The sequence below is a fragment of the Lepidochelys kempii genome, chromosome 6, assembly GCF_965140265.1.
Source record: "Lepidochelys kempii isolate rLepKem1 chromosome 6, rLepKem1.hap2, whole genome shotgun sequence".
NCBI lineage: Eukaryota > Metazoa > Chordata > Testudines > Cheloniidae > Lepidochelys > Lepidochelys kempii.
In genome coordinates, this window is record NC_133261.1 from 74,017,089 (window position 1) to 74,045,023 (window position 27,935).

General features: G+C 45.8%; 1 protein-coding gene and 2 long non-coding RNA genes across 5 annotated transcripts in view; 1 reads left to right on the top strand and 2 right to left on the bottom strand.

Moving 5' to 3' along the window:
• Positions 1–1,441: 1,441 nt before the first annotated feature.
• Positions 1,442–27,935, top strand: part of CCDC9B (coiled-coil domain containing 9B) — a 110,920-nt gene continuing 84,426 nt past the window's right edge. Inside the window, exons 1-2 of one of the 3 annotated variants that reach the window (XM_073348789.1) lie at positions 1,442–1,631; positions 27,458–27,571. In XM_073348789.1, the coding sequence (XP_073204890.1) occupies positions 1,620–1,631; positions 27,458–27,571 (126 nt within the window). In that variant the 5' untranslated portion in view covers positions 1,442–1,619. Of the gene's footprint in view, positions 1,632–27,457; positions 27,572–27,935 lie in introns of those variants that run through there. The other 2 variants (XM_073348788.1, XM_073348790.1) reach the window with 2 other exon arrangements.
• Positions 8,941–20,352, bottom strand: LOC140913087 (uncharacterized). The gene is made up of 3 exons (XR_012159467.1): positions 20,168–20,352; positions 19,680–19,816; positions 8,941–9,432 (listed from the first exon to the last, which is right to left on the bottom strand). It is a non-coding gene; the product is annotated as an uncharacterized lncRNA (long non-coding RNA).
• LOC140913086 (uncharacterized) overlaps positions 20,947–27,935 on the bottom strand; it is a 31,960-nt gene continuing 24,971 nt past the window's right edge. Inside the window, exon 3 of the long non-coding RNA XR_012159466.1 lies at positions 20,947–27,481. This is a non-coding gene — a long non-coding RNA (uncharacterized lncRNA). The remainder of the gene's footprint in view (positions 27,482–27,935) is intronic.

Consider the following 27,935-nt stretch of genomic DNA (forward strand, 5'->3'; position numbering starts at 1 on the left):
TCCCCCAAAGCACTGTCACTAAGTCACTCTGCCAGCTCCACGCTGGCCTGGGCTCTGATCCAAGATAGTTATGATGACTCTGCACAGACTATGAGCCTGATCCAAAGCCCATTGAAATCAATGGTAGTCTTTCCATTGACTTCAAAGGGTTTTGGACCATGCTCCAGGTGAGCATAAGACAATAACACACTGTGACCTAATCATGTCTGTGTCTTTGTGATGCAGTGAACCACTCAACAACATGTGTGTGAGGAAGTTGTTGGAGACGAATAGGATGTTAGTGCTGGGGCCTCTCCATCAAAGGACGCAAGCACCTTTTGGCTATGACCTGTCATGTGGAGATATTGTGGACACCAAAACAATGCCTGTGTTTCTTTCTCTTGTTAGCCTGCAAGGACTTCAGCCAGGGCAAGATCATTCAGAGGGTGAGAGAGAGGACAGGCTGGCTATGCTAAAGGAGAGCAGAGCAGGACCAGGACAAGAAGCTGAAATAATGTTTTCAGCATAGGCAAACAAGAATGGGGATGGGGGGAGACCTCCTAAGTATCAACATGAGGGTGTCTGTAATGGAAGAGTTGGGTCAGAGCACAAATGCACTGTATCCATCCACCTGCTACTGCCAATATGTGAGTTGGGAAGTGGCAAACCTTTTCTATCATTATCACAATGCCTCTGACCTTTTCTCCGTGTTTCACAGGGAGGTCACTTTGAGGATGCTAATAAACTAAAACAACTATTCCCATCAAGAGAAAATGTGATCAGGAAAGATTCGTGCCTTTGCTCTCCCCATCTCTTCTATCTTCTTAGTAGCTTATCTTAAGAGGTAGTCAAATTATTCATTGCTAAGAATATGCCTAGCAAATGTAGGCCTTTTGCTGCTTGCAAATCATTTAGGAACCAATCCTGATTTCAGCAAATGTATTAGTTATTTATGACTATTCGCTGGATTGTTTGGATGAACAGTTTTGACCCTGTGGTTTGCTCAAGAACCATTCATCTTAGCTGTTTCCTATTTGTTATTCATGCTGTATGCTTGGCCACATACGCCACATGGTATTGTCTCTGCTACCTGATTAGATGAATGAAACATTTAACAGGAAAATATCAAAAAGCAAATACAGAATAAGGTGCCTTTGATACAAGTTTTCAGATGAAGGGTCATTCATGCTAGAATTGATGAAACACTCAGGATCCATGAACATTTTCATGGCCAGGCTGCCAGTCATCCAAATAACCATGCAAACCAAATAACATGACCACTGTGAACAGCCGCGGAGTGAAGTCAGGCTGTTTGCAAATCCATTTTTCACTGTTCGCCACGGTTTACACTTTCCCATTTGGGGTTCTGGCATCTGTGAGTTAAAGGAAGTCATGGGGGGGAAGGGGAGTTTCTTTTAAAAAAGAGAGTGAGATTGAGAGGAGGACACAGGCACTCAAATACCCTGTCTGTGCTTGGTATATTAGGCAGCCCGTGCTCTTGGCTGGGAGCCCAGACAAGGCTTTTGTAATCAAAACATGATCTTGTATGCTGTGCAACCAGTGCTGAGAAAGGCCGTCTGATGACTCTCCTCTTTTAGCTCTGCTTTGGAATCCACCAGGCTTCACCGCCGAGGTCCAAAATGCAGCGATCTGTGAGTGCTGCCTTTGTTGTTACTGGGAGGGGAGTGGGGGGATTCATTTCTCTTTAAAAAAAAAACCAAGAAGTGACTTGCGCTCACTCTCATTTTGTTGTTGTTGTTTTGGGGGGTTGTTTGTTGCCAACAGCTGTGTATCTAAAATGATCTGAGACGCGTGGGAGGGAGGGGAGTGGATTTCGTATGCCGGATTTCATGTACCGATCACTGGGGCAGTTTGCCGTCGCTGGCTTAGGATGTTGTTCTTATCCAGAAGGGTGGGAGCATTGGGAGGAAAAAACCCATAAAGCCAGGTAATGCTGGACATTACTCATCCTGGTACTGGGAGTCGGGGGGCTTTCAGCTACAGCTGTCAGATCAGAGGCAGAGAATATTTCTTAGAGAGCTGGTGCACTGGATTTCATAGAAAAATGCTAGTTTAGGGGCCTGTCCCTCTTCCTTTTCCCTTCCCCCACCTTCTCTCTCTCTCTCTCTCTCTCACCATCACTCCCTTCTGAGCTCTCTCACTTCAGAAACAGCTGATTGTGAAAGTCTGCAGGGAAAGATGTGCACAGAAAGATGATTCCTGAGACAAGAGGTGCTCTCAAGCACTGATGAGTTGCATAATGGGGGTGTGTGTTAGGAGTGGGGGGGACAGAATGAGACATTGCCATGTAACTGAAGCACATTGCCTCTTGCTTCCCTTGCCGCCTTTTGTTACATTTTCATTTTTAATAGAAAGAGGTCTTTCTTTACAGTGCTCTCTCTCTGTCTCTGAGGCATCAGGCTCTGCTTTCTGATTCATAGCACACTGCACACTTGTTCTGCCAAATCCATTTACAACTCCCTGCTCTAGACACTGTGACATACGGGTGCCTTGGTTCCCCGGAAGAGCTTTATTCCGGGTAGGGTGAAGTGTAGCCACTTTTCATCCTAAGCGGCAGCGCAGCCTGCATTCTTTCCAGCAGCTCAGGAATGGGCACATACCCTTGTTATCGACTGGCTCAGACCAGCAGCTAGTAAGAAAATGCTGACCACGCTTGGACGTACAATCAGTGCTCCCCAGAGAATCAGTGTCAGGGCTCAAAATGCTGCTCTGCATTTCTGTGGACAAGTTGTTTTTGTTTGGTTGCTATGTTTTTTCTGAGTGGGGCGGGTGTGGATTTCCATTTACTTCCCCCAAGTATTTTGATGAAACTGAGCACCCTTCCCCATCACCCAAAAATAGGCTGAATAGCAGCAAAACTTTTCTGGCAGAAACATCTATCAGACTGGAATAATCTCCCTAGGGAAATGGTGGAAGCCCCATTGCTAGATTCATTTCAAACTGGACAAAACACTGACAAATATACAATAGGGAACAATCTTGCACAACCATGGGAAGAACTAGATGACCTAACAGATCTTTTTCAGTTCTGATTTGCCTTCTAAAAAAATCTGAATTCGCAATGGCTTTCCTGGAATGCGGCTCTGCTGTTATCCATTTATGTGAATTTAAAAGTTAAAGGTGTATATTTCAAGGCACACAATACACTGATCCCACCCTGAAAAAGGCAACATGCCCACCACTCTGCAAACACATAGCCTACCCACCCAGTACACTCAGAACAGAGAGTCTGTTGAGAGCGACACTGAATTCAGATTAACCAGTCTTGCAAAATTGCTATAAAATGTACCTTCCTCGGTGCAAAATCTGCTTACCTGCCACTGGATGATTGATGATAATGAAGAAAGAATATTTCATTCACCTGCAAAAATAAAAACAATAAAAAACGGCCGATTCGGAAAATTTTGCAGGACTGGCTTGCAAATTGTGGGTCTTTAGGAAGGACTGTTACAGCATCATTGACAAAGTATGACTGTTACTGATGGACTTCATGTTCAATCTTGACATGAATGAAAATATGTTGAAACAGAATGGGAGGTACCTTTTAGCGAACGAGTTTAGCTATCTTTTCCCTCACTAGTTTCTCTCCTGTTCCTTTTGATCCCATCGCATCTTACAGCCTAGGTCCTGATCATGCAATGAGCTCTATGCAGTCAGATCTCTGTGCCCACAGGGGAGCCCATTAATGTTAATGAGGCTCTGTGTGGGGTCAGGGGGTCTGCCTGCATGGAGCTCATTGCAGGATCAAGGCCTAAGCATGACTCGGTCAGTACTAGGATGGGAGATCCCCAAGGAACACTTACACGCTGCAAGAAGTGGTACTGGTTACCTAGTTGGCATCCTTCCCCAGTGTGATATTAAAAAAAATTGTGGTCCTGGCAACCACTAGTTCCTAAAGATCTCATGGGACTTTTTTAAGAGCAGTGATATTAAATTCTGACCAAATGCAAGGTTGATCATTATTATTACTTGTTGTTTTGTATTACCACAGTATTTGGGCTCCATTTTGTATTACCACAGTATTTGGGCTCCATTTTGTATTACCACAGTATTTGGGCTCCATAGTGCTATGTGCTGCACCAACACAAAACGGAAAGACAGTCGCTGCCCCAGAGAGCTCACAACCCAGATATTCTATTTGATCTGATCTGTCGCAATGTTTATATGGTGCCCTTCTCCTTGGTATCGGAATATCTCTTCTAATTATCTGTACATAGAATATCAGGGTTGGAAGGGACCTCCGGAGGTCATCTAGCCCAACCCCCTGCTCAAAGCAGGACCAATCCCCAACTAAATCATCCCAGCCAGGGATTTGTCAAGCCTGACCTTAAAAATATCTAAGGAAGGAGATTCCACCACCTCCCTAGGTAACGCATTCCAGTGTTTCACCACCCTCCAAGTGAAAAAGTTTTTCCTCATATCCAACCTAAACCTCCCCCACTGCAACTTGAGACCATTACTCCTTGTTCTGTCATCAACTACCACTGAGAACAGTCTAGATCCATCCTCTTTGGAACCCCCTCTCAGGTAGTTGAAAGCAGCTATCAAATCCCCCCTCATTCTTCTCTTCCGCAGACTAAACAATCCCAGTTCCCTTAAACGCTCCTCATACGTCATGTGTTCCAGTCCCCTAATCATTTTTGTTGCCCTCCGCTGGACGTTTTCCAATTTTTCCACATCCTTCTTGTAGTGTGGGGCCCAAAACTGGACACAGTACTCCAGATGAGGAATAGAGGGGAACGATCACGTCCTTCGATCTGCTGGCAATGCCCCTACTTATACATCCCAAAATGCCATTGGCCTTCTTGGCAGCAAGGGCACACTGCTGACTCATATCCAGCTTCTCGTCCACTGTAACCCCTAGCTCCTTTTCTGCAGAACTGCTGCCTAGCCATTCGGTCCCTAGTCTGTAGCGGTGCATGGGATTCTTCCGTCCTAAGTGCAGGACTCTGCACTTGTCTTTGTTGAACCTCATCAGATGTTTTTTGGCCCAATCCTCTAATTTGTCTAGGTCCCTCTGTATCCTATCCCTAGTCCTATTTGGATTACTCAAATGAGGAGGGGTGGCAGGATCAGGCCAGTATTGTACGCAGTAGTTTGATCCTTACTTTAAACTGTATGATCCCGTATTTGTTCATGTCACATAGGACCACCTATGACTTTTCAGCAGTTAGGCACTTAATAGTAGAGAAAAAGAAAAGTTGGTTTCCCAATTCTTTTAATCACAGGGGATGTCTTCACTGCACTCATGAGGTGTGGCTACAGCTCATGCAGACATACCCGAGCTAGCTTTAATTTACCTAGCATGGGTCCTGGAGCAGCGAAGCTGCTACAGTGCAGGCTATACAAGCCCATCTGGAGCCGTGGGTACTCACTTGCAGGGCTAGCCTATATAATGATTTAATTCTCTCTGCCTACCTAAGGTTCTCCCTGCACTTTCAAATGGGCCTGATGTTCTTCGCTTTTGTGATGCTTTAGGGGCTCACCCAGACCAGTAAGGGGTTGTCTCACGACCTGCCCTATAGCCCTGAGTGCTTCTGTGCTGTGCTGCTTTGGCTCAGAGTCCTGACACCAGCAGCCTCCTCCCAGCACAATGGCCTGACCCTGACTCCCACCAGCCTGGTTACTCTGCCCCTCCAGTCCTCAGGCTCCCCAAAACTCCCTGGAGTGTCCAGTCCCTCTCACTGCACCCTCACAGAAATGGTCAAGTTTGCTGCTCCCGGAAAGAGAAAATACACAGCAGGCTATTAGCTTCACTGGGGTTTACACTCCCTCCACTTTAATGCACAGCACTGAGTTGGTTTATAGTAAACGTGAAACAAATTTATTAACGAAAGGACATAGGCTTAAGTGACATCAGGTACACAGAATCAGGACAGAAATGGTTACAAACAAACAAGAGTTAAAATATGCTTCTAAGATTACAGTCTAACTTAACAAACTAGAATGAGCAGCGCGTGAATCGCCCCTTGGGGAAGGCTAGCCCCTGGCTTCGCCCCTTCTGCCAGAGGCCCTTCCCCTTGCCTACCAGATCCCAGAGCCCCCCCAACGCGGCTGCTGGCCTTTCCACTCCAGCCCCAGGCTGCCCGAGCACCCCCAACACTAGATCACTGGGTGGGTGGTGTGGCTCCAACCTCAGCACTCCCAGCCCTGAAGCCCCAGGTGGGAGGCCCAACCCCAGCCCCCTCACCCCTGGCCCAGTGCCCTCAGCCCCAGAGTGCCGGGCGTAAGGCAGCGCGGACCCGGTACCTGCAGCCCCAGTGCCAGGTGACAAGGCCCCAGCGTCCCAAGTCCCAGTGTGCCAGGTAGGCAGCACGGCCCTAGCGCCCCCAGCCCCAGAGCGCCGGGCAGGCTGCACAGCCCCAGCACCCCCAGACCTGGAGTGCCGGGTGGCGCAAGCATCGGCTCCAGCTGCCCCAAGTCCCAGCCACAGGCTGCCCTAGCCCCAGGCGGGAGGAAGAGTGGGAAGCCGGAGGGGACCAGGGGGCAAAGCATGAATGGGGGCATGCTAGGATGTTTGGGGAGGCTTAGCCTCCCCAGGCCTATGATACTTGCCGCCCTTACAAACTAGAGTCTTTTCCAGCATGGTGGCCAGTCTTTGGCTGAAATCCAACACAGAGCCCACGGCACTCAGCTTTTTTGTCTCCTCAGGTGAAGGATAACCCAAAGTCCTTTTCCAGGTCTATATATTCCCCCAAAGTTCATTGTCCTGGTATCAAGAGCCAGGAAGGTCTCCTGGGGGATTCAGTGTCCTGCCATCTTCATCAAAGTGTCCCCTCATGGTGAGTTCCCATGTGATGTTTCCTGCTGCAATTTTACAGTGCAGATGAAGTCTTCCCCACTGCCTGCAAGCTGATTGCTTTGTTTACTGATGATGTATCCCATTGGTCCATGGCTAGCAAGGTAAAAAGAGGAAATTCACAACCCTAAGTCTAAGGGCATGTCTGCACTACAAACTTTTTTTGACTCAACTTATGTTGGCATAAAGCTGCTGCAGTTTGTGTATTGCTTGTGTGCATGCATAATTGGTTCCTTGTATCAGCGCTGCACGTACTCCCCAGGAGTTAGAGTAGCATCCGTGTTAATCTGTATTCGCAAAAAGAACAGGAGGACTTGTGGCACCTTAGAGACTAACCAATTTATTTGAGCATAAGCTTTCCTGAGCTACAGCTCACTTCACCGGATGCAGGAATGTTTGGTTCAGTCACCATGGGTCGGTATCCCAGTGTGCAACTCACCACAGTCCAGTGCACTGTCTGTTGGGAAGTTCTGGCAATGCATGATGGGGCAGAAATGAGTCGTGCAGGGGTGACTGGGACTGCGGGGTCAAATTCCCATCATGCAGTTTTCTTCCCCCTATAATGCCATCGCTGTCCCAGAATTTTTGCACCTATTTTGAAAATTCCACAAACTCATGTGGGACTTGTTGCTGTCTGCCATCTCTGACAGGAGCCCACACAGCTCTGCACTACTCTCATGAGCACTGCAGGCACAGGACACACGCCCCTCCGGTATTTGCAGAGCCAGAAGAGCTGCAGGGAATTCAATGATTTCCTGTAGGTCAGGTCGCTGTGGGACATCGCGAGAACCAATTCATCGTTGTTGTTGGCATTCACGGAGCAGCTGCAGATGGTGGAGCAGTGCTTCTGGGCCTGAGAAATGAGTACTGACTGATGGGACTGCATCGTAATGCAGGCGTGGGATGACAAGCAGTGGCTGCAGAACTTTAGGATGCTCAAGACCCCATTCCTGGATCTGTGTGCTGAGTTCGCCCCAGGACTCCAGCTCAGGGACATAGAAATGGAAGCTGCACTGGCAGTGGAGAAATGAGTGGCGATCACACTGTGGAAACATGCAACACTGGATTGCTACAAATCAGTGGGAAAAATTATTTTGGAGTTGGAAAATCCACTGTGGGGGCCATTGTCATGTAAGTGTGTAGGGCCATTAATCATCTCCTGCTATGCAGGATTGTGACTCTTGGCAATGTGCAGGACATAGTGGATAGATCTGCAGCTATGGGGTTCCTGAACTGTGGTGGAGCAATAGACATGGAGCACGTCCTTATTATGGCACCAGACCACCTTGCCACAGAGTACATCAAACAGAAAGGGCTGCTTTTCTATGGTTATGCAAGCATTGGTGGATCACGAGGGACATTTCAGCGACATCACTGTGGGCTGGTCAGAGAAGGTGCATGATTCTCCCATCGTTAAGAACACAGGACTCTTCAGAAAGCTACAAGCAGGGAATTTCTTGCCCAACTGGCAAACTATCATTGGCAATGTTGAAATGCCAATAGTGATCTTGGAGAACCCAGCCTACCCCTTACTCCCCTGGCTCATGAAGCTGTACACCAGTCACCTCGACAGCACCAAGGAAAGATTCAGCTACCAGCTCAGCAAATGCGGAATGACAGTTGAATGCGCTTATGGTAGACTGAAGGGATGCTGGTGCTGTTTACTCACAAGATTTGGTCTCAGTGAGAAAACTATCCCAATGGTTATAGCTGCCTGATGTGTCCTGCATAATACCTGTGAGGGGGAAAAGTTGCCACTAGAGTGGAGGTGGAGCAGTTGTCTGCTGAGCTTGAATAACCAGATACAAGGGCTATCAGAAGAGCTCAATATGGAGCTATATGGCTCAGGGAGGCTTTGAAAGAGCGTTTTAACGGCGAACCGCAGTAATGGGTTATGGTGTACTGTGCTCTACCTGGCCCTGCAGTTTGGGGGCCTGTTAGGAATTGTATGACCCTTGCTGTACATTTATAACTATTACACTGTTTGTCACAGATCCTGTGAGTTGTGTCAAAGTTTACAATCCCAGGTGAATGGGTGCTTTCACTACCACCAGCCATACAGCAGAATATGTTAGGAACCAATAAAGATTAATTATTTTAATTTCATTGAGTAACAAAAACATTTCAAATAATTTTGTGCAAGTTAAAAGCAAATACATTAAAACCTTAACAAATTTATGGAACAGAATTTAAAGAAGGGGAAGGAACATTCATGTCCATTTTAGCTACATATACATCAACCGTGGCTCTCACTGGCCAGTGTATGAGAAGTTGTGGTTGTCAATGTCCCCCGGAGTGAAATGGTGGGGTACGGATGTGGCCCTCAATGCCATGTGGAATGTTGAGAGGGATGTAGGGAGGTGCTGCAGTGGAGTTTTCCATGAGTCTGCAGCATCTGTGTTTGCTACCAGAGAAGACCCATCTCCAACTTCGACTTCTCGGCTTTTCTCCTTTCCACTCTTTCCTTCTTCACACAGTGTGCAATGCTCACCCCTCAGGCCCTCTGTTCAGTCTGATGCAGCACTGGCTTGCAGGAACTTACTGAACATGTCAGTCTGAGTCCTCTTCTTTCTCCTTATCTGGCTCAAGATTTTCATGTAGAGGGGGAACCTCAAGGCCACATCAGCAGTAGCCTACAGATAAAATACAGAGAGTGATTGTCAGTATAGTCACAATGGAAAGTGAAAGTTAAGATTCAGAAGTCCCTTCCCTTGCTCCCCTAAAGTTTTAAACACAACATACTTATTGAAACTTCTGCTTATGCACCAGCCATAAGTATGGTTCACCAGGGGTGAGAGAATTGAGGATGGAATTACTCGGTTGCATGAAATATGATAGGGCAATAGCACTGAATGCTGCACTGTTTTCCAAAGGTGATGCAGATTTTAGCTGAGATCTCACTCCTGAGTTTAACAAAAGCACAGACAACGCAGCTGTAGCTGGCATTCTGAAGTCATCCAGGCCCATATGCTGCTAGCCTGTGTGCTGCAATGGTGCCTACTGAAGTTATCACTGAGTGGCGCGGGAAAGCATCCTACCGCAGAGGGAGAAATAAGGCTGCCCTCCCTAGAAACCTTCAGCAGAGGATTGCAGAGTACCTCCATGGAAGTTTCATTGAGTTCAGACAGGAGAATTCAAGGGATGTCCCTGTGTACATAAACAAACTGCTCTGCATCCCGTTCCGTCCCCCCCGCAACTCTACAGGGGAATGACAAGCAGATAACCACCCTCCCTCTGTTGTACTTATACCTCTTCTAGTATGAGTAAATTAATGAAAAGTCACTAGATGTGTCCTGTTAATTTGGGGGTGCCATCAGTACATCATTGTAACTGGAAATAAATTTACACACTTATCCAAGGGTACTTCCCCTGCATCGGGCTCGCCCGTGCTCGACTGCCAGGACTGCCTGCAGTGGAGTCTCAAACAGCTTCTGGCTTGAAGCATAGCTTGACCCCCCTGTTGCATGTCCCTCCTCCTCCTCCTCCAGCACCTTCTCCTTGTTGATACCAGGGCCTGTGACACAAACCTAGCCCAATGATGGACCTGGTGGAAGGAGGAGTTCGAGCTGTTCACAGGCCTGGCCATGCAGGATGACACAGCAGGAAAGTAAAACTGTTATTTGACCTCACTGGGGAACAAGGCAGAGAAGTCTGCAGCACTCTGAAATTCACCCCTGCCTCAAGCCTCACCGTAGTACCGTTCTAGGAGCCCTGGGGGTGTATTGCTCCCCCAAGCAGAATGAAACTGTGGCCTGACACAAGCTTCTCACTAAAGACCAGTCCAAAGGGAAGGGGAAAGACCCCTTATGTTACTGCCTTACACACACTGGCTGCTACATGCAATTCTGGGGACTTGACAGTCTCCCTAATTCAAAACAGGATAGTCTGTGGCACTTGGGATCACCGCCTGTGGGAGTGGCTGCTTCAGGAAGGCAATCTCACATTAGACAAATGCTTAGACATGGGCTGCAGTGGAAACGTCAAGAGAAAGGATGAAAGCCCTAGGAGACACAAACATCCCCAGAAGCACATGCAGGGAGACAACAGCAAAGGAGATCAGGTGGCCAGTGGTCCGTACCCATAGTGAGATGAATTTACTGTGTGAGACAGCAGGAGAAGGTAAGGGACATGTGCCCTGCACAATCACAGCACTGCAAGGAATGTGGCAAGTTGAACCATTTTAGCCGTGTGCGCACAAGCAGAGGAAGGTCCCAGAAAGATTCAGTCAGATTTGTCCAAGAGGGGGATCATGGGTGGCAGGTATCAAAGGCAGGGGAAGGTTCAGCCTACCCAAACTGCCTATGTGGCCCCACCCATACTCCCCCCCACAGGTCCCCTCCTGCTTCCTGCCGTGGTCTGCTGAGGCTCTTGGCCGGGGCCCAGGGCAGGTCTGGCCCATCCACTTTTCACCAGGGCAGACCTCTTCCCCCTCCTTTCCCCCTCCTTTCCCCCTCCTTTCACAGGAGCCCGGGCAGCTGTGGGGAGCTGCGGCAGAACCTCCACCTGCCTGGGGTGGGGGTGGGCTGAGAGCAGCCCCTGGCCCATGTCCCCACTCCCCAGGCTCCCCAGCCACCCAGGGCAGGAGGAGGGTCCGTGACTCCATGCCGGCTCCCCACAACTGCCTGGGGGGGAGGGCCTTGGAGCTGCAGCCCGGCCATGGTAAGAGCCATGCAGGCATTGCCCCAGGCAGGTGGGGAGCCCAGGGGACAGGGACACGGGCCAGGGGCTGCTCAGGGCCCCGCACCGCAGGCAGGTGGAGGGTCCATGGCTCTTACCGTATTTGGGCTGTGGCTCCGAGGCCCACTCCTGGCCGGAGCTGGGTTGCGGAGAGCTGCGCGGGCAGCTGTGGGGAGACTGGGTCCCTCCACCTGCCCTGGGTGGGGGGCCTGGGACACGGGCAGGCGGCTGCCTTCATCTCCACCTTGGGCGGAGGCCCCCCACACACTTTTGGGAGGGCTCAGGTGCCCTTCCCCTTGGCTGGGGCTAGTGGGGGCCGGCCTGCAGCTAGGGACTCTGGGCGGCTGGAGCCAGTGCTCGTGCTGCCTGCCCACCGGCGATCCTGGGTGGGAGTGTGGGCCATGCTCAGCTGCCTGCGCGCCCACCACTCTGGGGCTCGGGCTGGGGACCGCGCTGCCTGCCCGCCCGCCTGCCCGCCCGCCTTCTGGGCTCCAGCGGGAGAAAGGGGGAGAGTGGGGTGGGGCCCTGGGCAAAAGGGGCAGGATGGCCAGGGGTGAGCCTCCCCAAGCCCGTGGTTCACCCGCTGCCCATGAGGGGGATGGCGCCTCAGACAGTGTTGACCTCTGGACTCTGTCCTTGAGTCCGAGAACATATCAGGTTCAGACTTTTGGGAAGGAAATCAACAAGGGACACCACCAACCTCAGTGCAAGCAACAATGTTAACAGGGAAGTGCCCTGTGTGAGTTCAGCTGGATAGCGGGGCCTCCTGCATTGTGATTCCTTGGGGTGAATTTGACCCGAACACACATTAAAAAGAGCAAGCAGAATCTAATAATGTATAATGAGATCATAATGAAGCCTGTAGGAAAATGTGACTGTGACCCTAAGAGAACCACACTGCCAGATAGCAAGAAGCTTCCTGGTATGTAACAACAAAACTCAGCTGCTCTAACTAGCTCAATACACTTCACACATTGTTGTCATGATATCCACATAAGAAGTGTCATGTAATATATTATTTGAAAACTAACAACATGCTGGTTGTTAATATCGCTGTGAAATATATGTAACAACACTGTATGTGAAATTGTGGATTCTCTCTGATATTGTGTTTTGGAGTCTGTAAACAGACAAAGGAGAAAAAACAGGGTTTTTTCCAGACAAAGGAGGAAGCCAAACACCTCTTTGGTTCAGTTCCAAATCAAGCCAGGTATAACCAGAGGCAGGGACAGTGTGCTATTCATTTGCATATTGCGGGAAAATAATTTACCTTGTAAATCACAGAAGACTGCAAAATTAACATGGCGTGGGCTCCATGGTGAACACAGAAAGCTGAGCTTTCTGATTTTGATGGCAAAAATAAATTTTGGGGATGTATGGAAAATGCTGGAAAAATTTGGGGATCCATTGCCTGAGAGAACAAAGAAGCCAGCACTTTGTATCTACGAAAGATGGGTCCTCCCACTAAAACAGGCTGGAGAACTCGGTGTGAGTAGGAAACTAGGTTAGGCAAAGCTGTATCTTGCTGGAATTAAGTTGTAGACACTAGAAAGTGGGTTATTTCTGTTTTGTTTGTTTGTAACTCTTTCATATCTCTTCCATTCTTGCTTGAAAGCGCTTAAATCTGTTAATAAACTTATAGGTTTATTGCAAACTATCTCAGTTTTGTGTAGTAAGGTGGAATGTATCACCCCAGCTGAGCTAACAAGCTGTTGTGAGTACTGGCTCTCTGAAGCCAGTGAACTTGGTATTACCTCCATGAGTGTCCAATAAGAGGAACTGGAAACTGCAGGGGAGATGGTTATGGGCAGACTCGGGATTGGAAGTGTTCTTGGGATCCCCCTGCAAGGAATAACTGGGCTGGTGGAAGCTGAGGGAGAGACCTTTGTGCTGTGGGTAGGCTGCTGGTGTCAGGGCTCTGAACCAAAGCTGCATAGCCTAAAGGCTCCCAAGATTACAAGGCAGGCAGTTACACAACCCGTTACTGGTCTGGGTGAGTTGCCAAAGTGTCATAGTGACCTCACAGTAACTAACCTGAAAAGTAATAGACGGTACCAACTGAAGTTTGTGGTGATGGATGGTAAGTGCCACAAACTTCTCTTGGGGAATAGAGCGATGGACGCAGCAGCAGAATTTAATAGCTGTGTTGGATCATATTAAAGAAGTTCTGTATTAAAATCACAAATGAGTTTGATTCCCCAGAGTTTAAATTCCAGGGTATTACTAATTAAGAGGTCTCTTGGTTTTTGGTACTGTTTCTCTCCCTCTATGTGTGAAACTTGCAAGCTGCTAATTGTGTTAGTACATTCTAAGACAGGGTCTGTTCTCAAAGCAATTCACAGAGAGAGAGACTCAAAGCAATACTCTAACAACAGAAACAGCACCCAGAGACTCCCCACCCTTTTGTTGTATTAACAATTGTGATTAAAATAGAGATAGAGGATGTATGTGGATGGATGCTTGGTGTGGATAATAACTGAATGATCAGGGAGGTGCCAGCCTAAGAATCCAGTGTCCATCGGCTGAAGAAGGCGTCAAGTGGAAATAACCAGAGGACCCCACCCGGAGGGCAGACTGGAATCCACCCAACAGCCTCAAGAATGGGAGAACCAAAGAACAAGATAACATCTTGGAGCCGTCAGGAATGTGCTATCTGCTGATTGATTCAGCAACAGCATGATGAAGCAATTCCCATAGACTGGCATAGGAAGAAATTCCTATAAAAATAGACTCTAAAAAGTGAGAACTTTGGGGTCTGATTCTGCAAACCAACTTCCAGGAGCATCAGATGAGCATCTGACAAGGCCCTGCTCCCTCCTCATGTCCAGGCCACCTGGCCAGTGACTTGGCATGAGCAACTCTAAGGCTGGTAACTATGATAACAACCTTGCAGAACCTGTGTGTGTGTGTGTGTATGTTTGTATGAATGAATGAATGTGAGAATAAATTTGAGATTGAATGGAATGTTATAACTATAACTAACTGCTTACTATGATTCTTTCTGTATTCACAATAAATGTGGTATTTTGCCTTTTTCCCTTTAATAAGATCCTGCTGGTTTTTATTTTATTGGTACAACATTTTGGTGGAGAATTGCGAAAGGGGGAATATTGGTAAAAAACCTCAGTTATTGTAAATATTGGTGTGCACACCGCCAGCTCTAGTGAGCTAGGTATTTCTATTAGGTTAACCAGACCTGCTGGCCTCCGAGAAGGTAGCAGGGGACCTGCTGGCCTCCGAGAAGGTAGCAGGAAAAACAGATTAAACCAGACCTGCTGGCCTCTGAGAAGGTAGCAGGGGACCTGCTGGCCTCCGAGAAGGTAGTAGGGAAAACAGATTAAACCAGACCTGCTGGCCTCCGAGAAGGTAGCAGGGGACCTGCTGGCCTCCGAGAAGGTAGCAGGGAAGAACAGGCTAACCGGACCTGCTGGCCTCCGAGAAGGTAGCAGGGAAGAACAGGTTAACCGGACCTGCTGGCCTCCGAGAAGGTAGCAGGGAGAAACAGGTTAACCAGACCTGCTGGCCTCCAAGAAGGTAGCAGGGAGAAATAGGTTAACTGGACCTGCTGGCCTCTGGGAGGGTAGCAGGGGACCTGCTGGCCTCCGGGAAGGTAGCAGGGGAAAAACGCATAGATTAAGCTATGATTTCAGAATCTAGGCTGTGTCACTTGCTAAGTAATACCAGCAGTGACAAAGAGATTGAAATATCCATGTTAAGATGTTTAAAAGAAAACAGGGTAAGCCAGTACTAGAGGGAGGAATGGAGTCAGAAGGAACTCCAACCTCACCTTTTGTTAAAGAAATTACACCTTTTAAACAAATCCTTCAAAAATTTGGGCACAGTCCTTGGACTAAACAAGCCCTAGCTGATGTCTGCACTATTTCGGACCTAGAGGATAGATTGGCTCAGTATATCCTCATATACAAACCTTCTAGTGCTGCCAAAAGAGATGCAGCAGCAATTTGGTTGTTGTGGGAGGCATGTAAGGATTCTTCTCTCCGCTTGTCTTCATGTAAAGAGGAAAAGGCACAAATGGAAAAGGGAGCAGACAATTGGAAGGTGCTGGCTACAAATATCCAAAGCCAGCTGAAAATAGTGAAAGAGGCACTCCAGGAATACAGAAAGAGTGAAAAAGTTAACTCTGCAGAGGCTGGAGGGAGGCAGGTAAAGGGGGAGAAGGTCCTATGTACGGCACCCCCAGGCATAATTACAAAGAGAAAAGAGAGTAAAAAAAAAAAAAAAAAGTTAACTCTGCAGAGGCTGGAGGGAATTAAGCAGTTAAACTTTGTATTTCACCCAAACAACTTTTAACCGAAAATGTTAAAAAGGAAAAGTGTTAGAGCATTCTTGGTTTCTTTGCAGCCATTCTGAAAGAAAAATGGGCCCTTTTCCAAAGGAATGTCTGTAAATTAGCCAGGCAAAAATAAACTATCTGATTAAAATAATTTGACTGGACAATTTAGTCAAATTTGCTAAAAGAACATAAGAGGGTTCTATTGGAACTTAACTGCCTCAAATGTATAAAGGGAATGTAAGATGTAAAAAACAGAGCAGTGTGGAAGGGATGTTAAGGAAAAGAAAATGTGTATGTATCTGTCTGTGTGTGTGTAAATATGTAAAGTTCTAAGGACCAGTTAGTTTTGGTTTTGTTTTAAATAATGCCACTAAAAATCTATTTGACTCTTTAATTCAAAGTTGCAAAACTGACAGACCTTTTTGCTAGACACAGGTAATTAGTGTTGTTTGGCTTTGGGATTTGGCATTTAACCCTTAAAAGGTAACTCAATGCTTTACAAAATTTAAAATGTTTTTAAGTTGTGGCTGCAGCAGGGCAGTCAAAATCAGGAGAATATAAAAAAAAAAATTTTGGATTCTTTTTGTTTGTTTGTTTTTGTAACAAAATAGCAGATGAGAGTTGTAGAAAAAAAAAATTAAAAAAAGACAGTGCCTCTCTGAAGCAACAGCAGGGGTGAGGTGCACAAAACAAAAAGAAGCAATGTTAGAAACACTGAGTCTTAAAATGGCTCTGAGTAATCAGACTGTCACTTTGATAAAGGTACATGAAAACTCTGTAAGCAAAAAAAGAAATAGTGACACCTTATGTAAAAATGGATCTGGATAATGTTATAGAAGTTAAACTATGGAAGGAATGTGCATTTGCCCCAGAACATGTGCAGGGTATATTGTAGAAGGGGCAAAAGAAATGCAAACATACCATGCTACTTAATTAAAATGCTATTAGGGCTCCAAAGGGAGCCACAATAGGTTGGGTTTTCTTTTTCAGATTGCTGTGTGTTTTGGAAGCAGAAGTTAAAAGTAATCAAAACTCTGGTGAAAGTTGATTGTGTCCCTTTTAAGATAGAGTCTCTGAGCTGCTGATGGCTTTAAATCCAAAAGCAGGAAGTTTCTGTGAAAATGCAAATTACCTAAATGATAAAGGAAGGAAAGAACTAGCAGCACAAAGGAGCTGCAGATAAAGGACATACCTGGTCAGCAAACAAATTGTCTAAATAAAAGGCATGGGATAACAAGATAATTTTAATAAATGTAATGATAATAAGTATCCCTGTAACAACGTATAGTGTGTATGATTTTTGGAAAAATCCTTTAAGGTCGTGTGGTAATGATGCTTCTCAGTTATTACCTGTAAATAAAACTTAAAGCTTAACACAGCAGGAAAAACATTATAAACTCGGTCTGCTGTATAAGAAGGAAAACTCAGGGATTTAATGACTAAACAGTGGGATAATTTCCCCATAACCCTTAAAAGATAAAAGCCTTTGAAACCTGGCCTGCCTATAGAACAAAAACAGGAAAATATGGGGGCAATTTCTCTGTTTTGCCTGCAATCAGCACGGGTATTTGTAAAAGAAATACTTTAAGCAATAATCTGCCACCCCAAAAGGGGTAGAAACATGTTCTTTTTGTCTTTCAGAAAATCAGGAAAAGCTGCCAGCTGAAAAGCAACCCAATACCATGAATCTACTGTCACAACAGAAATTGTGTTCTGTGTTCTATGTTTTGTCTTGTGTTTTGTGTTGTTGCTAGCACTGTTGTGTGTTTAAAAAAAAAATACTGAAGACCTGCAGGAACTTAAAAATAAATTAAGCTTTCTGTCCCAGCTACAGGACAGCCTGATACAAAAACAAGTACATGCCAATGTAGACTTGGTCCAAATTGGTCTGGGTAACCTAAAAGGCCAATGGAATCTTTAGTAATGGCTTAATACTACCACATGGCTTATCCATAAGAAAAAAATATATATATTAGAAATAGGAAACTACACAGCCATAGCTATGGGATGCACTGAAATGCAGATACTTGCACTAGCTACTTTGGAACACAAAATGTTCTGGGTCATATTGGGAAATATTAAGGGTTTTTTGATGCATTTGTTAAAAAAAAAAGAGATCATTGTTTGACACCTATCAATATGAATGGATGCAATATGTTTCCACTATTGTAAACCAGACTTGTTAATGGGAGAAATTGTTGTCAAAATTGCACACCAACAGTCCCTGGAGGCAAAGGTATTGAAGGTTAACCCACTCCCCATATTACACATGGGATCCTTTTGGCTACCCTGGACCTTGAGCCAGTGGGCTGGGGAGGGAGGGAAGCTATTGGACACTAGAGGTTGTACCGAATGGACTCCTCAAAAGTGGGTGTGCCTCACCTTGCCTGTTGCCCCAGAACCTTGTAGTAAAGATACATCACTAGGATCATGTATGTGGCATGAATTGGAATCACAAACTCAAATTGCCTCACAGTACTTTCTCTTGAATAGGCTACATAGAAAGTGACACTGACGATTATAAATCTTAGTGTCAAAAGGGGGATTATGTTGGATCATATTAAAGAAGTTCTGTATTAAAATCACAAATGAGTTTGATTCCCCAGAGTTTAAATTCCAGGGTATTACTAATTAAGAGGTCTCTTGGTTTTTGGTACTGTTTCTCTCCCTCTATGTGTGAAACTTGCAAGCTGCTAATTGTGTTAGTACATTCTAAGACAGGGTCTGTTCTCAAAGCAATTCACAGAGAGAGAGACTCAAAGCAATACTCTAACAACAGAAACAGCACCCAGAGACTCCCCACCCTTTTGTTGTATTAACAATTGTGATTAAAATAGAGATAGAGGATGTATGTGGATGGATGCTTGGTGTGGATAATAACTGAATGATCAGGGAGGTGCCAGCCTAAGAATCCAGTGTCCATCGGCTGAAGAAGGCGTCAAGTGGAAATAACCAGAGGACCCCACCCGGAGGGCAGACTGGAATCCACCCAACAGCCTCAAGAATGGGAGAACCAAAGAACAAGATAACATCTTGGAGCCGTCAGGAATGTGCTATCTGCTGATTGATTCAGCAACAGCATGATGAAGCAATTCCCATAGACTGGCATAGGAAGAAATTCCTATAAAAATAGACTCTAAAAAGTGAGAACTTTGGGGTCTGATTCTGCAAACCAACTTCCAGGAGCATCAGATGAGCATCTGACAAGGCCCTGCTCCCTCCTCATGTCCAGGCCACCTGGCCAGTGACTTGGCATGAGCAACTCTAAGGCTGGTAACTATGATAACAACCTTGCAGAACCTGTGTGTGTGTGTGTGTATGTTTGTATGAATGAATGAATGTGAGAATAAATTTGAGATTGAATGGAATGTTATAACTATAACTAACTGCTTACTATGATTCTTTCTGTATTCACAATAAATGTGGTATTTTGCCTTTTTCCCTTTAATAAGATCCTGCTGGTTTTTATTTTATTGGTACAACAGCTGCAGTGCAAGAAGTAAACGGAGGAGTCCCATGGACCATGGAGACAGTTTCAAAAGCATATGGGAATGTTTTCAAAGGCAACAGATGCCTGGAAGGAAAGCTGTGACTGGAAGCAGACCCCACAGTGGAACCTGTGTGCTTACAACAGAGGAAAGTTCCAGTGACACTATGTAATCCAGTGTGCAAGGAGTTCAAAAGTCTGCAGAACAGGGGTATCAGAGACCAGTATAGCCTGGGTAAGCAGTATGGTGTGGCAAAAAAGCCACCAGGTAAATCAAACATCACAGATCCAAAGCCACTCAACAAGGCATTGAAAAGATGCCACTGCCCACAGTTGATGACATCTTGTCAGAACTTTCCAAAGCCAGAATCTTTGTCACAGAATCAGGGTCTGTGATGTGGGGAACGGGTTTTGGCACATACCCTTGGCCAGAGTGTCCAGTATGCTGACAGCCTTCGCAACACCATTTGGTTTCTACAGATGGTTGCACGTGATGATGGGTGAAAACCCAGCCCCGGGCATGTTCCAGTGAAGACTCCTCCTGGACTGGAAGGACTGCCTGTGGTGAAAATGATTGCAGATGATATCCTCATTGTGGTGAAGTGAGCAATGATACAGAAGCTGGACAAGATCCTGACAGAAAACTACAAGCTTTTCTACAGCAATATAGGGACAAGAACATACAACTTAACCCCAAAAACATGTGACTCAAACAGTGTGAGATGACATACCTCGGACATCTGCTTACAGCAATGGGACTGAAAGCAGATCCCAACAAGATCAAGGCAGTCAGAGACATGCCAGCTCCAGTGGATGTGGACAGTGCTTCATGGGAATGATAAATTTTCTGTCCCAGTAATTACCACCCAGTAATAGTGCAATCAGACCACAAACCCCTAGAGACAAACACCTGTCAGGGATGATCTGGGTGTATCTTTGGTCCTGACTCAGAACAGGGGACTGAGGTCTCAACTCTTGAGGTCTCTTCCAGCCTTACACTTCTATAATTCTATAACAAAGCCTCTTCTTAATACTCCAGAAAAGATTGTAAAACATGTTGCTGCACCTCCAGGACTACCAGGTAAAGACCAGATATTGTCCAAGATGATTACCGGTGTTAGCCGACACCCTGAGCAAGGCATAGATACAAGTTGGGGGAAAGGGATCAGGACACTGAATCCATAAACATTCTGCACTATCTCCCAGTTTTAACAGTGACGCTGATGGAAATAAAGAGGCTACATAAAAGAACATCCAGCTACCAGTGTGACGGGTTCGGTCACAGAGACCCCCTTGGGACTGTCACCTGATGTGCTGAAACTACCTCTAAGCCCGTTTTCTTTGTCAGCTTGGGACTCCAAAACCCTGTCTTGTTGAGCCAGACACACTAGCCTGTGGCAACACAGACCCAGGGTCTGAACCATGCACCCAAAGCTGCAGACTTAACTGAAAACAGCTTAGCAAGTACTCCTGTCTCCAGCACTTAGACACCCAGCTCCCAATGGGATCCAAACCCAAATAAATCCGTTTTATTCTGTATAAATCTTATACAGGGTAAACTCATAAATTGTCTGCCCTCTATAACACTGATAGAGAGATATGCACAGCTGTTTTCTCCCCCGGGTATTAATCACTTACTCTGGGTTTACTAATAAACAAAAGTGATTTTATTAAGAATAAAAAGTAGGATTTAAGTGGTTTCAAGTAATAACAGACAGAACAATGTAAGTTACCAAGCAAAATAAAACAAAACATGCAAGTCTAAGCCCAATACATTAAGAAACTGAATACAGGTAAATCTCACCCTCAGAGATGTTCCAATAAGCTTCTTTCACAGACTAGACACCTTCCTAGTCTGGGCCCAATCCTTTTCCCGGTGCAGTTCTTGTTAGTTCCAGCTCAGGTGGTAACCAGGGGATTTCTCATGACTGGCCCCCCTTTGTTCTATTCCACCCCTTTTTTAGCTTTGGCACAAGGCAGGAATCTTTTGTCTCTCTGGATCCCCACCCCTCCTTCTAAATGGAAAAGCACCAGGTTTAAGATGGATTCCAGTTCAGGTGACATGATCACATATCACTGTAAGACCTCCTTCTTCATTACCTAGTAGCTGGAAGACACGTACGCAGGAAGGCTTGCAGGTAAACAAACCCATTCACAGTTCATTAATTCTGAAGCACACTTAATGGCTTCCATTTAACATGTTTACATCAGTAATACACATTTATATCTTATTCTCCTAACTCCAGACATGGAGTAGATCATAAGCTTTGTAATGATACCTTACAAGAGACCTTTTGCACGGAGCATATTCCAGTTACATCATAATCACACTTTTATAAACATATTTCCATAAAACATATGGAGTGCAACGTCACAACCGGCAGTCAGGAGAAAGCAGGATGACCAGAAGACAAAAGCCAACTACCAATAGGAGCAGAAGCATACTTTCAAATGAAAGATTATCTGAGTTTGTAGGATAGAATCATATTTCAAGGACAGAGACCTGTTGTCCCACCTCGTTACGTAAGGATGTCATGCAAAAAATATACATGCTTCACACTTGGTCATTGACAGCTCCCTTACATGGGCTTGAGAGTGTATTTACTGACTGGAGATGAGCACACAGTTCTGCTCCTTGCTAGAGGAGTGTGACACCTGCTGGTCATATAATAATCACTAGCAGAAAGAGGCCGTTACTATGTGAGCTGCCCACCCAACCTGGGAAAAGATGGGAGTGGAATTACCTTCAAGGAAAAGCAGCACTTATTACAGCGGACTACTATTCAAATTTGTGGGAGGTCAGTGCCCTTTCTGATGCAAGAAACAAGTTAGTGACTGATAAACTTTGTGAGATATGGCATTTCAGACAATGTATTCACTAACAATGAACCTCAATTTGCCTTGGAAGAATTCAAGGAATTTGCATGCAAATGGGAGTGTGACCACCACATATTCTCTCCAACATACACACAGAGTAATGGTAGGGTGGAATCAGCTGTGAAAACAGCCAAGAGACTGTTACACAAAGCTGCTTCTTCAGATCCGTCCCTTGTTAGCATTTTTGGCACACAGGAATACCCTATCACGGGATGCCAAAACAGTCCAGAACAGACACTGATGGGATGAAGGACTCTGCTACCAGGGAGAGGAGACCTGTTGCAGACAGAAGGCTGGAGACACTGCTGAGAGGAGATTGGCCAACAATCAGAGAAAGCAGGCCATGTGGTAGGTTAGCCAAGGACCTACCAGCTTTGGAGACAGACACTCCTGTAAGGATCCAGACGTTAGGGAGACACCAGAAGGAGTGGACTAAAAATGTCATGAGGGATGCATTGGCAGCCAGGTCATACATGGTGACTATGCAAGAAGGACAAGTGATCCAAAAGAACAGGAGGCACTTATGAGCCAGCAGACACAATACCCAGAGGAGCCCACAGAGATACAGAGATCATCATAGAATGGAGAAACGGTACCATCTGGAGGCCAACACCACAGGGAAGAAGGAGACTCCACAGAAAGATAGTTTGGTAGAGTTTGAGACAGGTGATAGAGACAGAGATAGGTCACTCCTGGTGTGGTTATCTGTTGAGGAGACCAAACTATCTCAGACTATGTAACCAGCTGAGTCTGTGGCAAGGACAAGACTCCAACTTAACTAAGTGCTTGCCATCACTAGCCGAAACAGAACAGATACGGAGTGGGGTTCTGGATGTCAATTATTTGCTTTTAAATTTTATATTAAAATGTTTGTAGAACAGGGAAGATGTATCATGATCAATGGAACTAGAGTCAGAGGGTCCATGTTCCTGAAGGGACTGTTATTGATGGGTCACCAGTGGAAACAGAGATCACCAGGACTTAGGCTGGAAGCAGTGCAGTCATATGGACAGAGCACTGCTCAGGGTTTAATTATGTTCCACTTGTTCAACTTAACCTGCTTTCTGCTTCATTTTTTTCAAATGAAACACAGGGGAGCAGAATAGGCTCTCCATTGACTCTGCCAGGGCCTACGCAGGGAAGAGCCCATCATTGGCCCTCTCCCAATGTACAGCTAAGAGTCCAGTTATCAGGAGGAAGGAGGCACTGGCAGAGCCCAAAACCCACCTGTGGGGCAGAGAGAAACGAGCTCTGTGGGTAAATTGGAAGGGGAATGGGATGAACTTGGCTGAGGGATGTCAGCAGAGTCAATAGGCTTGTGTGGCGGGTGCTGGATGGTGGGCTCAGCTGGCAGGATCTTGTTGCCTGGGATGGACTGAGCTGAGGTGCAGAGGATAGACTAATGGGGCAAGGGATGGTCTGGAGGCCAATAATTGATTAGAGAGTCTGAGGGGAGAATGGCAGTGGTTTTGGGGAGCCAGATTTGATTGAGGGATCTGGGGCGAGAAGTGAATTGAATGATTAGGGACGGCAGATGCATTGATAAGGTGGGGGGGCCAACGTGTGGATTGGGGGTTGCTGGTTGGCAGAGGGTGGACTGTCTTTGGGAAAGATAGACTGATGGGCCTGAGGCAAAGCGCAAAATACATTATGGGCAGAAGGGAGGGCAGAAGATGGGTGGGCAGCAGATCATGGACAGTATCACCATCATGATTTTTTCGTGAGTCTTGTGATATTTGATGTTCTTCTTAAACTCGCATCTGTAGGAATCAAGAGGCTGCAGGAGAATCGCAGCTTTCATTTAAAAAGTAAGTTTCTAGCTCTAGTGGGTTGTGAGCAGGAAGATAGAACATGGACGACAGACGGAGTTTGGGGTGAACGGAAGAGGGGAGCCAGGGACTAGAGGAAATCTAAGCTGAAAGGCATGAGGAGAGAGATCTGGGAGGAGATGAGGTTGAGAATGAGCGACATTGAAAGGTAAAAGCAGGGGAAAGGAAAACTGGTAAAGGAAAAGTTTAGAAACATTGGGTGTGGGGGAGCCTGTTCTTAGGAAAAACAGAAAAGAGAAGCGAGACCTAGAAGGAAAGAAAGTCAAATAGAGAAAGGACAAAAACTAAGGGAGACACAATCAGTGTGAAATGCTTACATTGTTAAACAGCAGGCTGGGTGACAAATTATTATATAAAATCACATATTTGTGTGTCTGGTGCCTTTCTGTATGGGGCTTTGACAGGCCTGACGGTGGTAGGGAGGTGGGTGTGAGAGTCTAACGTTCCTGCAATAAGTGTATAGACAACGTGGCCTCACTTGAAATCAACCAGTGCTGACATTTAACAACAAAGTGTTAATGTCTGTGTGTATGTGCGTGATGAGAATGACATGAAGGATTTTTGACCCCAGGGTTTTGCTGCACATATCTTTGTGTTTTACTAGCCTAGAATTGGCTACTGCAAGTTATTTTAGAATTTTCAGTAAATGCTGTAGGGGCCTCTGGTTTTGTCTTTTTTAGTTTGCTTATTTGGGACTAAATCTCTGTCTAAAATTTTATAAGGTGTTGGAGACTGCATCTGTTATGTCACAAGTTGTGGAGAGAGGACTTGGACCCTCCCATTGTATTTGTATTTTTTCATTACTGCTGCCCTCAGCCTCCAGCTTTTGTCTGGGTAGCTAAAGACCCGGCAAAGAGATTCCTGTTTACTGTTCATGTAGCCGTTTATAAAAATGCTTTGGGACGCAAGGTGCTATAGAAATCTAAGAGATCGCTTAGAGGAGAATGTCGTTTTATATTTATATAGGGCCTTGCATACTACCAGTCTCTCAAAGCACTTCACACATCAATGTCAGTTAGAAACTGGCAGTCAGTGACTGTGTAGGCAGGACCCATAGCAGCCAATATGCTCTCAATAATTGCTCACACACAGCCATGGATATCACAAAAGATTTAAAAACCAACCTGAGCTTTATCTAGTCCCAGATCTGAATCCAAATCTTTTTTCTGTCTGAGATCAGTTCAGTATGTTACAGGACTCTCATCCCCTCTGCCTCCTCCCACTGCTTTTCCTTTCCTGATTCCCAGTGTGGCCCGTAGCGCCTTTCCCACACCGTTCCAACCATCATCTGGTTCTATCCCTCTTTGTAACCTGTTCCAGCAGGTGCCGGGTCCCTATGGCACCTCCTTTGGTTGTGTAAAATTCTGTCCAGACCTTGAAATCAGTGGAGTTGGACAGTGTACATCAGGGCAGAATCTAGCATCTACAAGATGCTACTGCAGGGCCCTGTAATTGTGGCAGATTCTGAATTGGGCCCAGCTGCCCTTATGTTCAAATTTTGTGTGCTTCGGAGAGCAGCAGCTAACTGGTGCATGCTCTATTGCACAACACTGATGGGTGAAGGAAGAGGCCATTTTTGGCTAAGAACACTGAGATAAACCCTGACTCTTGCAAAAACTGTCACGGGACTGGTAATGTCTATTTAGAACAGACAGGACCTGAGGTTTGAAGGCCTTTTTTGAAAGACTCCTGCACAGTAAAATATAGAGAACTCATCTTATTTATTTCTGAAGGATACAGGGCTGAGTCTACCCAGTTGAGAGGTGAATCTGTTTTTCCAAAGGGCCTGGGTACTTCAAACCCAAGCCTTAGACTGTTTCTGTGGCCATTAGTCAGATAGGTGCCACTAGTGTAATTATATTCCTGTAGCTATAAAGCAAACCCCAGCTTTAGATCAGATCCTTAAATTTTACTTTTTCTGCTGGGAGATTTTGTGCTGATGCCCCATGCCTCGAGCTTTTGGAGGACCCCCCCCCTCCTCAAGGGGACGTGCATAGACATGGCTCACAGCAAGCACTTTCAACACTGATCTAAACTAGTGTGATTCTGAGGGGCGGCATTGTCAGAACTAATACAAAATGCTCTAGTGTTAGTGCAGGAGGTGGTGTGCAGCCTGGGAATGACTGTTACCGTTCTATAGGGCACTCTAAATTGCGGGCTGATAGTGAGCCAAGGCAGTGATTTGCAGCTTATGGGCGGGGAAAACCAACCACATTGTGGTCTGCAGTTCCTAGGACCCTTTCTATGACCCGGGGTAGGGAACGGAGAGGTTGTGACCACAGGAAGTAGGAGTTTAGTTCTGCACCTTCTCTGCAGTGAATATGTTAAATGTGAAACCTTCATCAGCTCAAGCCATAAGGAATGATGAGTGTTGGTCTTGCTACAACCTGGCTTTCTTTTATTATAGACCAGCAGCTGTGAAATGTTGCCCTAAGCTAACCCCTTCTTATTGAGAGGTTGGTGATAGTTTCATTAAATGCATTTCTAAGTCCCTTAAATCTTTTCTTATTCTATCGGTTATTTATTACTGTTACACATAACAGAATGCAGATAACATATCTGACGACTTACAAGGCAGATCTACAGAATATGATCAAAGCGAATAGAGTCCAGCCTTAAAAAGCAGGTTGATACCAAGGCAGTAAAGTGGTGGCACTGGACTCTCAAGCTTGCAGTGCCCACAAACCCAACACAGTCAACTTGCTGTACCCACAAATCCAGCATTCACTTCCCTCCCCTTTGCCCCCAGCCCTTGTTACTTGGTTGTGTGTGTGAACAGAGCAGAACAGTGAATTCGCCGTGATCTCTGAAGCATTCAGATACTCCAGTGACTGATAAGCATTATAAAAACACCTTTTAAAAAAGCAAACACAGATGTAGCACTTCAGAAATCTAAGCAATTTCATCTGGCTGCTTCACTCAGACACAGGCTAGAGCAGAGTCTAGAAAAATGGGCCCATATGTTATACTGATGCGTACCCATAACAGTCAAATTGGACTAGCTGTTGCTGGCTCACTGAAAGTCAGCACTTTGTTCCAGAGGTTGCTATCTGGTACTCCAGAATTTTTGAAATGTACGTCTGTAAGCCTTGTGGTTGCCAAGATACCCATCAAAATGCAAACAGGATGGGGAGCATGCCTGAGAAAGACTGACATAATAATTCAAAGAATTGTGAACTACTGAATAGGGTGTTGGCGCTGAAACCTAACAATGATGATTTAAATAGCAACATAGTTAACTACTTCATTGCTGATCAAAGTATATAAGAAAAGAGAGAGACGACTCTGTTATGATGAATTCAGCCTACTCTGAGTAGCTTCTCGTTTTGGTGTTTCAAGTAGACAGAGCTTGGTTGTGGGCAGAACTTGGTACAGGACCACTCCTTTTTTCTGCCCAGTGTGGCCCCCTACCTCTCGTTGATACAAACAGAGTGTAGGGGCATGTGCATTGTGGGCTGTACGTGGAGTCAGAGAAACTGTCCTTGTACCATCAGGCTGCCTCGGTGGATGATGCCGTGCTGAGGAAAAAAGAGCAGAAAGATGTTGAACTGGATAAGAAAATCCTGGCTTTGCGGAAAAAGAATGAAGCTCTCATACGAAGGTACCAGGTAAGTCTGCCCCACTGCCTGCCTGGATTTTATCTTCTTCAGCCCCATGTCAGAGCCATCTCCACTAACACTAACCAATGTGTCTGCTGAATGTTGCTCATTTTAATAAATCCTGGCAGGGATGTGGAATCTAGCTAGATAAGATCCATCACATAGAAAAGTGTTCAGGTTCTGCCCTTGGGTATGGCTGCTTAATGGCAATTGATTTCAGAAGGAATTATGCATGACCATCCAAGGGCATGAGTTTAGGAAGACAACATTTAGAAATATGTATGAGCTCATTGGATCAGATCCTCAGTTGCCATGAATGAACCTAGCTCCATTGACTGCAGAAGAGCTTTGCTAATGTACAGCAGTTTAAGCT